This window comes from Oncorhynchus kisutch, linkage group LG17 (genome assembly GCF_002021735.2).
Source record: "Oncorhynchus kisutch isolate 150728-3 linkage group LG17, Okis_V2, whole genome shotgun sequence".
In the NCBI taxonomy this organism is placed as follows: Eukaryota; Metazoa; Chordata; class Actinopteri; order Salmoniformes; family Salmonidae; genus Oncorhynchus; species Oncorhynchus kisutch.
Genome location: NC_034190.2, coordinates 29565038 through 29580446, shown reverse-complemented (window position 1 = coordinate 29580446; position 15409 = coordinate 29565038). Strand labels below are relative to the sequence as shown.

General features: G+C 42.5%; 1 protein-coding gene across 2 annotated transcripts in view; it reads right to left on the bottom strand.

Moving 5' to 3' along the window:
- Positions 1–15409, bottom strand: part of LOC109907415 (transcriptional repressor p66-beta) — a 46031-nt gene that overhangs the window by 13359 nt on the left and 17263 nt on the right. For both annotated transcript variants that reach the window (XM_020505363.2, XM_020505362.2), the window contains exons 2-9: positions 6600–6974; positions 5962–6091; positions 5620–5751; positions 4863–4991; positions 3988–4155; positions 3298–3682; positions 2731–2933; positions 225–335 (exon numbers count right to left, since the gene is read on the bottom strand). In XM_020505363.2, coding sequence (XP_020360952.1) covers positions 225–335; positions 2731–2933; positions 3298–3682; positions 3988–4155; positions 4863–4991; positions 5620–5751; positions 5962–6091; positions 6600–6973 — 1632 coding nt within the window. In that variant the 5' untranslated portion in view covers position 6974. The remainder of the gene's footprint in view (positions 1–224; positions 336–2730; positions 2934–3297; positions 3683–3987; positions 4156–4862; positions 4992–5619; positions 5752–5961; positions 6092–6599; positions 6975–15409) is intronic.

Genomic DNA, 15409 nt, shown 5'->3' with positions numbered 1-15409 from the left:
CAATGTCCTGGGTGGTGGTGCGAACAAAGGAGCCGCTTCGGGAAAGTCGTATTCCTGGTCATTATGTTGGTAAGTTGAGGTCACTCTTATATCCAATAGTTCTTCCCGGCTGTATGTAATAACACTTAAGATTTTCAGTCTACTTTTGAGGTCTGACAACAGCTGACAAATTAAGGTTTCGCAGTGAACTGTCACTTTAAGGTGTCTAAGTGTAGGCCCGTTACCTGACGCAGGGCATGATGTCGGATCATGGTCTCGGCCTTGCTGACGTTGGGAACTGTCTGAGCCGTGCTGGGTGAGAGGGCCGCCTGCTGCTGGAGCCTTTGCTCAATCTCCTGTTAAACATGAGGAGAGAAAGAGATAAGGGTTGAGACAATGGACAACATACGGAAAAAAAATTGTGGGGGAGAGAAACAGACAAGAAATTAAAGTACAAAAGCACACACACACACACTTGTAAAAAGTCATTGATGCTTATTATATTTATTTATTTAACAAAGTTATGCAACACCCAATTCCCCTATGTGAATAAGTAATTGCCCCTGTACACTCAATAACTGGTTGTGCCACTTTTATCTTCAATGACTGCAGCCCCAAATGCTTCCTGTAGTTTTTGATCAGTCTCTCACATCGCTGTGGAGGAATGTTGGCCCACTCTTGCATGCAGAACTGCTTTAACTCAGCAACATTTGTGGGTTTTCAAGCATCAACTGCTCGTTTCAAGTCTTGCCACAACATCTCAATTGGGATTAGGTCTGGACTGTGACTAGGCCATACTGAAACCTTAAAAAAATAAAAACATTTTTTTAACCATTTTCCTGTTAACTTGATTGTGTGTTATGGATCATTGTCTTGCTGCTAGAGCCAGCTGTGCTGCAGCTTCAGCTCACAGACAGATGGCCTGACATTCTCCTGTAGAAATCTCTGATATATAGAATAATTAATGGTTCCTTCTATTAAGGCAAGTTGTCCAGGTCCTGAGGAAGCAAAGCATCCCCAAACCATCTCACTACCACCACTATACTTGACCGTTGTTATGAGGTTCTTAAAGTGGAATGCAGTGTTTGCCAGACATAAATGTTACCCCTGGACTTGTCCAAAATGTTGACTCAAGTTTGCCAAAAAGCATCTGGAAGCACCTGGATGATCATCAAGACTCTTAGAAGAATGTTATTTGGACAGCTGAGTCAAAAGTATGACTTTTTAGACAACATTATGCCTGGCGAAAACCAAACACAGTAAGAACCTCAAGCAAGGTGGTGGCAGTGTGATGGTTTGGGGATGCTTTTCTTAATTGGTTTTACCCCTTTTTCTCCCCAATTTCGTGGTATCCAATTGGTAGTTAGTCTTGTCCCATCGCTCGGGAGAGGCGAAGGTCGTGAGCCATGCGTCCTCCGAAACAACCTAGCCTAGCCGCACTGCTTCTTGACACAATGGCCGCTCAACCCGGAAGCCAGCCGCACCAATGTGTCTGAGACGACCGTCTCAGCGTGCATTGCAACCGGACCGCCACAGGAGTCGCTAGAGCGACTCCTGGGACAAGATCAACCCTGCCGTCAAACCCTCCCCTAATCCTGACGACGCTGTGCCGTCATTGAAAATAAGAATTTGTTCTAGACTGACTTGCTTAGTTAAATAAATGTTGTTGTTTTTTTAATTAAAGGGCGGCAGTCATTGCAGCTTAAGGTTGCACAAGCAGTATTTGACTGTAAGTAGGCAACTACTTTTTCACACAGGGAAATTGGGTGATTCATAAATTTGCTAAAAATAAAATAAATATATATATTTTTTGTTATTTGTAAACTCAGGCTCCCTTTATCTAATACCAGGTTTTGGTTGAAGATCTGATAACATTCAGTATCAAAAATATGTAAAAATAGAGAAAATCAGAAAAGGGGCAAATACCTTATCACAGCACTGTATCTCTTTAATCCATGCCATTACATGTGAAAAATAAAATCTGGGCACCTATTCATAAATTGGAATGTGGATCTAGGATCAGTTGTCTTTTAGATCAGATTACAGTGATCAGACCCCTTCCCTTGTTCCACATTCTGTTACCTGACAGCCTTATTCTAAAATGGATTTAAAAATAAAACATTTAAACAAACAAACAAACAATCTACACACAATACCCCATAATGACAAAGAAAAAACAGGTTTTTAGTAACTTTTCAAATGTATATAAAAAAAAATCCAGAAATATCACATATACATTAGTATTCAGACCCTATACTCAGTACTTCGTTGAAGCACCTTTGGCAGCGAGTACAGCCTCAAGTCTTCTTGGGTATGATGCTACGCACTTGGCACATGAGTTTCACCCATTCTTCTTTGCAGATCCACTCAAGCTCTGTCAGGTTGGTTAGAGAGAGTCGCTGCACAGCTTTTTTTAGGTCTCACCAGAGATGTTTGATCGGGTTCAAGTCCGAGCTCTGGCTGGGCCACTCAAAGACATTCAGAGACTTGTCCCGAAGGCTTTTGTCTTGGCTGTGTGCTGAGTAAAGGGTCTGAATACTTATGTAAATGTGATATCAGTTTTTTTATATATACATTTGCTGAACTGTCTAATAACCTGTTTATGCTTTGTCATTATGGGGCATGAAAAAAAACCAGTAGAATAAGGCTGTAATGTAGCAAAATGTGGAAAAAGTCAAGGGGTCTGAATACTTTCCAAATGCACTGTAGAGCAAGCCCTGTTAAAGCCCTGTTAAAAGGGGTCGAGCTAACCTGCTCCTGCTGCAGGGCCTTGACGAATGCGTTCTTCAGTCTATTGGTGTGCTCCGCCTTCAGGGCCTTCTTCTGATTGGACGTCATGCACTGCTCACAGAGGATACGCCCGCCCTTCTCCTGCTTCCAGTGGGGTGTGAAGTCGATCCTGCACTGGCCGCAGAAGAAGGGCTCCATGCGCGACAGCGTCCCCCGCAGCTTACCTGATGAGAGGCAGGAGAGAGGCCTTTATTTAAGGTTTTGATTCTTGAGGGGGTCAGTTTAAACTAACTGTCCTGTGTTTACAGATTTCTATGAAATATTAGCTATAATTAAATTACAAAATAGTTTCCTTCCAAAGTAGTTTCATTATTTTCATAAATGCATGCTTTGGCCACAAATATGAGTATAGGATAAGTTAACAACATTATTTGGGTATGAGTTAACAGAATATGAACTTTAACAAATGAGATTTTCACTGGACAGTATGGTGAGGTGCAGAATCACTAATCTTGATCATATAATGAGTAGTTATTTGGGATGCAGTGTGATTTGTAGATTTGTAGTGGTGCCTGTCCAGTGGCTCACCCTGGCTGTCGATGACGCTCTGCACCACCTCTTCCAGGCCTACCATGTAGATGAACTCGCTGTTGGCGGCCGACGGCAGGAAGTGCAGCAGTGGGGCCGGAGGCTTGGGTGGGGGAATCTCCAGTAGGGTCTTCTCCAGCTGTTTGCGCAAGGCCAGCTTGGCTGCCGCCTGGCTGCTGGCCTGGTCCGCCAGGGAACTCACGCCGGAGCTGCTGCCGCCACCTGTGCCGCTCGATATGGTGGAAGGGCTGACAGCGCCCATCCCACTGCCGCCCATCCCCACACCGCCCACACCACCAGCCCCTGCCGCCTGCATGTGGGCTAGGTTCATGTAGATTGCAGAGGAACCCGAACGCTGGGACGCCGCCACCTGCTGGCTGGTGGCCTGTGGTGCATTCAACACACAAGGGAAAAGGGGCACAGTGGAAAGACAGTGAGACAAGTTGAAGTGATTGCTATTATTCACACGGAATGGTCCTCTGGGTGGCTTTTATGACATTTGAACATGCTCAAGGGATGAAGTGGTATAAGGAATATAGTGGGAACATCCTCCAGTCATGCTTGCAATGATCCAATGCTTTTAAATGCATGAGGGGGCGTGACCGAGTGCATACTCATGGGTGAAGGTTAGAGAATCGGAATGCAGCCAGTGTTAACTGAAACGTGGAGAGCAGAGGGGTGGCACCATACCTGCTGGTAGCTGATGTTGCTCATACTGCCCGTGCTGGAGCGGCCCATGCCAGGCTTGGAGGGCATTCTCTGGCCATGTAGCTGGGATGGGTTGGGGGCGATGACCCTCTGTGACATCATCATCGGTGGCAGGGAGGAATTGGCCCCCGACCTGATGACTGTGTGACCCTGTGGAGAGAGGAGAGGAAAGGTTAGAGGATATAGAAAGAGAATGAATGTCCAGCAGGGATAGAGGAGGAAGAGGGACAGGAAAAGGTGAGAAAGTGATAAAGAGGAGTGGGTTAATAAAATGGGGAGAATTATGAGAACAATACAAATTTGGATGCATTTGAATTAATTCCACAATTGAATTGATCAGGAATCCACATTTGCAACATGGCGTGTGCCATTGAAACAGAGAGAGCTAGTCATTCACGAATGTAATGATTCTATGAATGGGTATATGTTGTACCGTTTGTGGTCACTAGAGGGCAATAGATACTTGGCCTTATTGTCACAGTTCAGACAGACAGTGAACAGCTTAGATAAAAAGCTGACCTGACCAACCCATGTGCAATTCAAGGGATCATGGCAATGACTTCCTAACAATGTCTTCCTAACATAGATGTAAGATATCAACCTAACCAGGAACGATATACTTTTCTAAACACAAACATGATCCAAAGAATAGTGAAATAGATTTGCCTAAGCATGCAAACACAAATTAGCTTTGAGTATTGATCCTACAGTGTTGGTATGTAATGCATTACAAGACGTTCCAACTGAAGGAGCAACAATGCTCTTGGAGCTGTGGATAGCAGGTTTGGCTCAGACCAGAGGTGCAGGTAGAGTTCTGGTCAGGCTACTGCCAAAATCACTGCAACACACACACACACCTGTGCAGTGCGAAAGTTCTGGGGCTCCGGGGTGTGCATGCCAGGGCGCACCGGCAGCTTTCCCATCCCCTGTGAACTGTGGATGGGGGATGGCTGCACTAAAGAGGGGGTATTCTGGACCACTGGTACCTGGATGGGTTGGAATAGAACAGTTAGAATAGAAAACAATTTAAAAAACAATAGAGAACATTACACACCGACATTACAAATCAATTTGTGCAATGTATATCATGTACATATGTACATATATCATGCTTTACACGTGGCCGGGTAAGGTCTGGCAGGCGAACGAACACACACGCAAAACTCTCTCTCTCCCTTTCAAAACAGAGATGCACACAGCACACAATAACGCCACTGATCTCTGCCATGTTTACTCCTGCTCTGAGACATTGAGATATTTAGCCTGTGTGTCAGCACAATCTCACTACCACTTCAAACAGGGGACGTAGGTAACACTGCTACCTGCTGAGCCATTCCCATTTCACTAGTATCAGGCTGTTTCAGTGCCTGTATTCTGTGGGATATAGGAGCCATTATGATATTTGATGCTGATTTTAGTGATAATGCATCCCTGATTGCGATTTTTGTTTACCGGGTGATTATCCATTGTAAAGTGAGGTAGCTGGCTAAGGTTATTGTAACCTCAATATATTGTCACAAACTAGGGGTGCTGGGTCTCATTTTCTATAACGATATTTCAATCAACTTTCTGAATTGAATACGGAATGGTATTAGCGTCAACTCTGGTACTAACCTTCTGCACGACATTCTCCTTCTGGATCTGGCTCTGCCGAAGCTTCTTGAGCAGCACCAGACGGGCCTCCTCCAGACGCAGCTCTTCCCTCAGAGCCTTGATCATCTGCTGCCGCTCCTCGCCAGTCTTCCCCTAGAACACACACACACACACACACACACACACACACACACACGTTTATTGATAAGACAGTAAAGGGCTGACAGGAAAGGTAGGAGGAGTGTGAGTATGAAGGGCGGTGGAGCAGATTCGAACCATGCCCACTCTGGTCTACATGTGTGCCGGGGTCAGAGTCAGTGGCTTTAACCCCTAGACCACACAGGCCAAGTGGTGACAACGTACCTTGAAGATCTCCAGGTTGGCCTGGTGCAGCCTCTCCTCGGGGTGGGGCGTCCCCCTGGGACTGGAAGCCTCGTTGTCCGACAGGATGATCACGTCCGGGGACGGAGTGTGTCGCTCACGGTCCACATCGCTGGAGGTGGGAGAGAGGGGGACCAGCAGCGAATTATGTCCAACAGAGGATGAATGGTGTACGCTGTTTAGCACTGCATAGAGCTACACTGCATTCCCTGCTCTACATGGAGCTGCACTGCATTGCCGCCTCTACATGGAGCTACACTGCATTACCTCCTCTACATGGAGCTACACTGAGTAACACAATACTAAACAGGTTACAACAATATGCATTGTACAATGAATGAATTACATGTTGAATTACATTAGTTGGCAACCCATCCCTCATGGGATTAATGGGACCAACATTACAATAATTCACTGTGATATTCCAGTGATAATTCTTCTTCTGGTGTCCTCTGCAGTGCGCATCGCATGAATACGTGTATAAGGTGTTTTTGTTTTTCAAATCTGCATAACACACCAACTAAATACACTTCCTAAGTCCATATCTTCTGCACGACTCATTTCCACCCATCACCTGTTCTTCGTCCATTTTAAATCATGATTAATTATATGATTCTTACCCTCTTCTGGCGCTGAAGTCCACTGGTTCGTCCACCATGTTCTCCTTGCCGTTCTTACTCGGCCCTCCGTGGCCCCCCAGCCTCCCGTTCATCTTCTCCTCATAGGCCGCCGCCGCGCCCGCCAGCATACTCTGGTGGTGGTGGCTCCCCCCCAGTCCGCCTTTCCCGCCGTCCAGGGACCCGGCTGCCACCGCTGCCCCTTCCAACGCAGCCAGGTCCTTGCGCTTGAGCAGGGCCAGCATCTTGAGGCGCTCCATAGCCTCGTGGCCCTCCATCTTAAGGCGCTTGGCCAGGGCCTCTTCACGCTCCTCGGACGTCTCCAGGCCCCGCTTGAGAAGGTTCAGCCGCAGCGCCTCCTCAGACATCCGCTCCATCCTGGAAACAAAGGAAGGGAGGGAGGAACGTGAGGTTCAATTCAACGCAATTCAATTCAACCAAATATTTGAAAGCATTTCACACATCACAGATACTTATGAACCATGGTTGAGAAGGGGCTTATGTGAAGATAACACCTCGAAACGAACAGTCTCGCCCTGGAGCTGTGTATTTTATAGTGAAAATAGGGCCTTTGTTGCTCTTTATGTGTGTGTCCATGTAAAAATGAGTGTGTGGGATTGCTATATTCCTGACTGCGCACTGACTAACTACGCAATCAGGCAACTCGTTGACAGCATCGAATGAACTAAATACACAAGCATTACATTTAGATACCAGTCATATTCACCACTTGATGGCACTAATATTGAAGTCAACATAGATATGTAAAAAAATATTTGAGTCTTTCAAAAGAGGGAAATTGTAAAATATTTGAAAGCCTACAGAATTCTCATTCTCAATGGTGAATCTGTGAGAGTGAACTCTTCCACCTTCAGTGAATGGGGGTGTCCTTATTTTGCTACAGCACCAGATGACATCAGGTACATTGACCCGTGACTAACTGACAATTATGTTAACAAGTGGATGACAGTTATTCATGTCATGTCGTTATATTAAAACAAGTTCCTATCCAGCAAATGAATGCATGAGAAGGAACACACAAATAAAATGAATGCGTGTTAAACATTGACTTGACATTTTCAAGTCACCTACATTGTGGTGCTCAAGACATCTCTTTAGGACAGGGATCCTCAACTAGATTCGGCCGTGGGCCGATCTTTCTTTAGCGGATGGTCAGGGTGGTGGAGCATAATTGCAAATGATTTGTCGACTGCAAATTGACCGCAAGAAGCCCAAACAGATAATATTTTACTAAAACAATCAATCATTTCACTTGGAGCTGATATGCTAGTGTTTTTAATAGTCTTAAGTCCAACAATTAAAATTTTAAAAAACACATTTAATTTGTATTTATTTTTGCTCAGAAAACTTCAAATCAAATGCGAGCCAAATTGTGCGTGGTTACTATGTGGATCACATCAGTGAGGAAGACTTCAGTTGGGTGGCAACCAATGACCTCTAACAAACACGGCTTTGTCATGTGACTGGTTGCTATAAGTAGACTGACTGAACATTTGGTCCAATCAAAAGCCTGTGTCAGGAATGCAAGCTGGAAGTTAAAAAAAAAAACACACAAAAAAAAAACTCACATTGTCACAGTAATTGCATGTTTACTGAATAAGGCAACCATTTCAGATTGTACGTTTTTACACATACATCTTCATAACACACATGAAATGAGCCCTCGGTACAGTCACAGCAGAGCCGTAAGATTTAGATTCTAAAGAACGGTCCTATAATACACACATAGGGAGAAACATTATTCAGAGGCCAGTATCAATCCAGATCATACTAGATAGTGGATGATCAATGTGTGTGGAGAACATATGCGCATGAGGTCGTACATGTTTAAGTGCCCGTGAGTTAAATTGTGTGCATACATACAGTCTGCTCCGGGTTTGACCATGTGTCACGTACAAACGATCTAAATGATCATGTGTGTGCGTGCCAGTCACACTAAGTTAAGCACGCTTGGGTGGGCTATGGGAAGGCCCGAGGACACACACCCACACCCCCAGACAGTGTGTGTCGGCTTTTGTCTGCTGGCAACTCCCTATCTGCCCAATACATTTGTATTCCAGTCAGCATAGATAGCAAGCCTGAGATTAAGTGCATTACTATCAGGCGTTGCACTGCATAGTGCTCTGACGTCTGCATTGGTTCCTTGAGATCTTGCTCTGCATAGAGAGGACTTTCTGAGGTAAAAAGACCCAACAATAAGCAGACAGTTCAGAACGGAACATACAAAATGCTTTCCGCTGTCTATACGTAGACAAAACACAAGATAGCTGTCAGAAATATATTAGATAAAACATCCCAACCAGACATACAAACATAACATAAACAACAGCACATCAAAGGATAGTATGAACACAAGATGTTGGGGAAAAACACGCTGATTCCATTCAAATCTCTGGATGTATGGCTCTGTTATGAGCTTCAGGTATTTCCAGGATTTTCTACAAAGATAAGTTTCAAGTGGCAGCATATATGTATGGATTTCCATTGCAGACACAGCCAATATCTGATGAAAACTCATCCAAATTAAGGAACTGTTCCGATTCATATTCAGACAATGTGCGGGGAGAGCCAAGTTCATTCTCAGTTAACAGATGACAGATGAGGCCTTCAGTGATGCATACATGAGCGCACTGCACCAACAGTCAAACAGTGCTGTAGTCGTACCGCCATGGAGGATGACTTGTCTGTAGTCACACATACCACCTCAATGCAGGTGTTCTGTGACACGATGCTTCCCCATCCCATTCCCACCCCATTCCCCTTTCTGTTCTGGTTTGAAGATGAGAGATTACAAATGTTCATAGGGGAAGCGCCAGGGCCGGTAAGTGACAGTAGCATTATTATGCTACAGAGTTATTATTTTTACCCCACTGCCACCATGGGGCACTCTGTTGACAACGTTGACACTTCAGCATACCGCTCGCTCACACGTCGCCATACACGCTGTCTGCCATCTGCCCTCTATAGTTGAAACCGGGATTCATCCAGTGGCCATCAAAGGTGAGTATTTGCCCACAGAAGTCAGATATGACGCCAACTGCAATCAGGTCAAGAACCTGGTGAGGATGACAAGCACGCAGATGAGCTTCCCTGAGACGCTTACTGACAGTTTGTGCAGAAATTCTTTGGTTGTGCAAACCCACAGTTTCATCAACTGTCCGGGTGGAGGTCCTGAGCTGGGGTAGTTACACGGGGTCTGCGGTTGTTGTTCGGTTGGACGTACTAACAAATTCTCTAAAATGATGTTGGAGGCAGCTTATGGTAGAGAAATGTACATTCAAATCTCTGGCAACAGCTCTGGTGGATATTCCTGCAGTCAGCATGCCAATTGCACGCTCCCCAAAACACATCTGTGACATTGTGTTGTGTGACAAAACTACATATTTTAGAGTGTCCTTTTATTGTCCACAGCACAAGGTGCCTGTACCTGTGTAATGATCATGCTGTTTAATCTGCTTCATGATATGTCACACCTGTTAGGTAGATGGATTATCTTGGCAAAGGAGAAATGTTCACTAACAGGGATGTAAACAAATTTGTGAACACTATTTTTTGGCTTGTGGAACATTTATGGGATCTTTTATACAAGCTCGTGAAACATGGGACCAGCACTTTACGCGTTGCATTTATATTTGTGTTCAATGTATTTTCTTTCATTATTATATTCCCCTAACTCTATCACCCCTCTAATTGGAGTAAACTAATGGACAACAATACTTTGACTTTTACTTCCAAAGTATACATATACATGTGACCTTACTTATCCTTCTTTTCCTTTAGTCCCGCCCTTCCGCTACCCTTAGCACCTCCCATTTATCTCTGAAAACCACCCACTTTTGATTTCTAATTGCCATATATTTTTTCAACTATGCTGTAATGTTTCACAACAGTTCTGAACCATTCGATTGTCATAGTTGCTATACATTCGAAATCACATTTTTTAGATTTTTACGAAGAGTATTATTTGATTATTGATCGATTGACTACGGATTTTCAAATCACCCAGCAGTGCTATTTGCAGAGTTAGTTTTAGGTACATGTTGCTATTTTCAGCCATTCCTGAACCTTTGACCAAAAACAAGCTACCAAAACAAGTGATCAAATGATTTTGTGTCTTTGCAGCAAAATCTGCAGAGCTGGGATGATTGTATCCTCCATATACAAAACATTGTATTGGTTGCAAGAATTTTGTATAATAATTTAAATTGAAACAATAAGTTTTGAATCAGGCGTTGTTTTGTGCATAAGTTCATAAACCAAGCAGCATGGAATCGGCACATTGAAAATCTATGAAATATTTTGCAACCTGTATGGCGTAGATGTGAATTTTTTGGTCCTTATTAAATGGAACTGGTAATTTTGGTCAATAATGTAGGGCTGACAGACAAGTTCCTTAGCTTCTCCTCCATTTGACATGCCTCCTCCATTTTTTCAGTAATGCTGCAATCAATTGGTTGTCATTTTGTTAGCTCGATGTGTGACATAACTCCACCAGTGCTATTTATGATATCATTAAGAAAAAGTATAATTTTTTTAGATCAATTAGAATATGAGTTAACCATAACATCTGTTCTGTCTTTTCTGGTGGATGAAACTGGAATTGCAACCAGCTTTCTATAGCTTGTTTTAAAAATAACACATTTTGTACATTATTTCATTTTCAAATAACCGAAAGTAGGGGATGTTGTAATCTGGATAAAGGGAAAAACAAACATTTATTATTATTTATTTATTTTAAACGGGGTGAGCCATTCTTACTAATCTGCTGGAGAACAAGTTTGGATTTAAGTATAACTATTGTATGACTGAAGCCTTTTGAACCTCTCTCTATGCTTTAATATTTAAATCATTAAAGCCCTCTCCGAATTCATATTCATAATATAAAATAAGCCCATTGAATTTTGTCTGGCTTGGCAAAATAAATGTAGATTATTTTCTACCAATATAATTAAAATAAACAAGTTGTTCGGTGTAGGCAGGGCCACATATAGTGCATTCGGAAAGTATTCAGACCCCATCCCCTTTTCCACATTTTGTTACGTTAAAGCATTATTCTAAAATGGGTTAAATAAAAGTTTCCTCAATCTACACACAATACCCCATAATGACAAAGCAAAAACAGGTTTTTATATATTTTTTGGCAAATGTATTACATATAAAACAGAAATACCGTTTTCTACATAAGTATTCAGACCCTTTGCTACGAGACTTAATTGAGCTCAGGTGCAGAAAACGTTTGACCTCTGTTATTGCCAACAAAGGGTATATAACAAAGTATTGAGATAAACTTTTGTTATTGACCAAATACTTATTTCCCATCATAATTTGCTAATTAATTAATTAAAAATCCTACAATGTGATTTTCTGAATTTTTTTTCCTCATTTTGTCTGTCATAGTTGAAGTGTACCTATAATGAAAATTACAGGCCTCTCATCTTTTTAAGTGGGAGAACATGCACAATTGATGGCTGACCAAATAATTTTTTTCCCCACTGTATGTAATTGTGGACTTTTTATTATTATACATTTGCAAAAATTTCAACATAAAAAAATTAAAAAATTGAATTAATTTTACAATAAGGCTGTAATGTAACAAAATGTGGAAAAAGTCAAGGGGTCTATTTTCTGAATGCACTGTAAGTAAATGGGTAACCTAGGAGAAGACTAAATAATTAATCAGGGAGATTTTTCCACAAAAAGACAGGTATTTACCATTCCGTGGTAGCAAGATCTTATCCATTTTTGATAACTCTATAAAAATGTATTGTAGTGAGATCATTTATATGAATATCGAGTATGTCCACAGTCAGACTATTTTATTGGTAACTACACAGGAATCTGAAAAAGTTTACTTTTTTGTGATCTAATACGCAATATGGTACATCATAGTTCAGTTATAATCCAGAGAGGTTAGAGAAATTATCTAGATACTCCAGGAGGCTGTGCAGTGATCCAGATTGCGGATTTAAAAGAAAACACGAGTAGTCACTCTGCAAACCAGTTTTGTCTAGCAGCATAGGACTTTAATTTGATTGATTGTTGATTGTTTTTAAACCTTTGATTTCTAGACCCTTCATAATAATTTTGGATATGATTTGAATAGCTAACATTTTAATGGCCATTATAAATAGATACGTTAACAGTGGACAACCTTGTATAGTATGTTTTTTCTGCTGACGTTCTGACCTTATTCGCCTTGGTGACAGGCACAGAGGATGCTAGACTGTAACCGCTATGTGTGTTCAGCCATGTTGACGGATGTGGTCTGATTCGCACTTGACCTCACATAGATGGAGGTGTTTGATGTGGTCTGGTAAGAAGAAAACAGTCTCCAGACACACCGTCTGAAGAAGACTGGTGACTGTGTTCCACTGAATCCTTGGTCCTCACAACACATACCAATGGTCTACTTTCTTGTGAAGTATTCCGTTTATAGCCTACCACTTTAGCACTAAAACAAGGTTTTAGTCCTGGTGCAAATGAGTCTCACAAAACTTGAAACCGAATAAAGAGCCAGAAGTACCCACCACCAGTAAAGTAATGCCCAAAAGTTAAGGGTCTCAAAGACAAAATGGATCCCAATTTGCTATGATTTCAACTGTCAAAATAATTATTGCTGGTCATTGCCAAGTGAAGGGCAATGTGAAGGTCAGGCTCTTCAAGGGCAAGTTTGTTTCACTGGCTTCTCAAAACAGTCACATTCTGTTTTAAGCGATCAGAGAGTCAGATGCTCTGACAAAGGTCAAAAGCCTGGCACATTAAATTACTGAAATGTGCATTGTTCGAAGAGTGCGTAGACTCTTTTTCTAGTCCAAAATGTTCTCAACTTCAGCACGGAATCTCGTTAGAAAATTTGGCCCACAAAAGGGTCACAATATGCAAACACCTGCCTCGAACTGACCTTTGTAAGACTGAGCCATCAGCATTAGTAGTTCACCTGCACCGTTGTACAGGAACCATCATCTAATTAATCCCAAAGGCCCTACATCTAACTTTACAAAAATGTCATGTAGCGAGCGCCTCATCAATTGGAATTCAAATAAGAGATTTAATTGGCCCCTTTTATCGCTTAATCACTTCCCTATTAGTGGATTATTCCTTGTGATGTCTTTCTATAATTCCCCCTCATCTATAGCATCTTATTCTTCTGGCTGGCACCATTAAATCTATTCAGCCTGTCATTCTGTTACATCTCAATATTATCATCTCCAGATCTGAAGCGTTCTCTTTTAAAAAAATAAAAAAAGTGAGGAATCTTTTACGATAACGTAATATCCCCTCCTCAATAATAAGAACGCAGGGAGTGTCGAGGCAATGCGAGTGCACATTCGCCTCGTTTCATTTTGGATGCCTCAAAAGGCATGATGTGAATCACAGTCTCCATTTCATGTATAAACACCCTTGCAACCTCCATGCCAAGCCACCCACCTCTAATGAGAGACAGAAAATAAAAATTAAAAAAAGAGCACAAGCACGCGCATGGCCATCAATGGCACTGGCCGAGCCAATCAGTGCGGCTTCTGTGGTGCGCGTCAGTCTTGCCCCCACTGTTCCCCCGTCTGCCTTTACATAATATAATGGCTGTTTCAGTCAGCTGCTACACAAACCAGACTCTTTCTCCCCAACCACTCTCCCCCTTATCCCTCCGCCTAAACGCCCTCCCATCCCTCCTTTCACAGAAACCTGCACACGCGCATTCCGTGACAGACTCATGGCTTTGGGTACTTTGCCAGCCAACGCAGCAGCAGCTAAGGGAATCGAAAAAGAAAGAAAGACTGTGCGAGAGGGAGGAGAGATAATTTGAGACAAGAACATCATCCCCCTTTACCCCAAATCGCCATTTTTCATTTACCCCACCCCCCCTCTCTGGGCAGAGTTCCTCACCTCACATTGCCATTGACACGTGTGCGCGCGCACACAGACACACACACACACACATGGGGTCACTTAGAAATGTCCTTGTTTTTTAAAGAAAAGCACATTTTTTGTCCATTAAAATAACATCAAATTGATCAGAAATACAGTGTAGACATTGTTAATGTTGTAAATGACTATTGTAGCTGGAAACGGCAGATTTCTTTTATGGAATATCTACATAGGCGTACAGAGGCCCATTATCAGCAACCATCACTCCTGTGTTCCAATGGCATGTTGCGTTAGCTAATCCAAGTTTATCATTTTAAAAAGGCTAATTGATCATTAGAAAACCCTTTTGCAAATATGTTAGCACAGCTGAAAACTGTGTGCTGATTAAAGAAGCAATACAACTGCCCTTCTTTAGACTAGTTTGAGTATCAGCATTTGTGGGTTCGATTACAGACTCAAAATGTCCAGAAACAAATAACTTTCTTCTGAAACTCGTCAGTCTATTCTTGTTCTGAGAAATGAAGGCTATTTCATGCGAAAAATTGCAAAGAAACTGAAGATCTCGTACAACGCTGTGTACTACTCCCTTCACAGAACAGTGCAAACTGGCTCTAACCAGAGTAGAAAGAGGAGTGGGAGGCCCCGGTGCACAACTGAGCAAGAGGACAAGTACATTAGAGTGTCTAGTTTGAGAACTAGACGCCTCACAAGTCCCCAACTGGCAGCTTCATTAAATAGTAGACGCAAAACACCAGCGATGCTTCAGATACGCAACTAGTCTAAAGAAGGCCAGTTTTTAGGCTTCTTATATCAGCAACAGTTTTCAGCTGGACTAACATAATTGCAAAAGGGTTTTCTAATGATCAATTAGCCTTTTAAAATGATGAACTTGGATTAGCTAACACAATGTGCCATTGGAACACAGG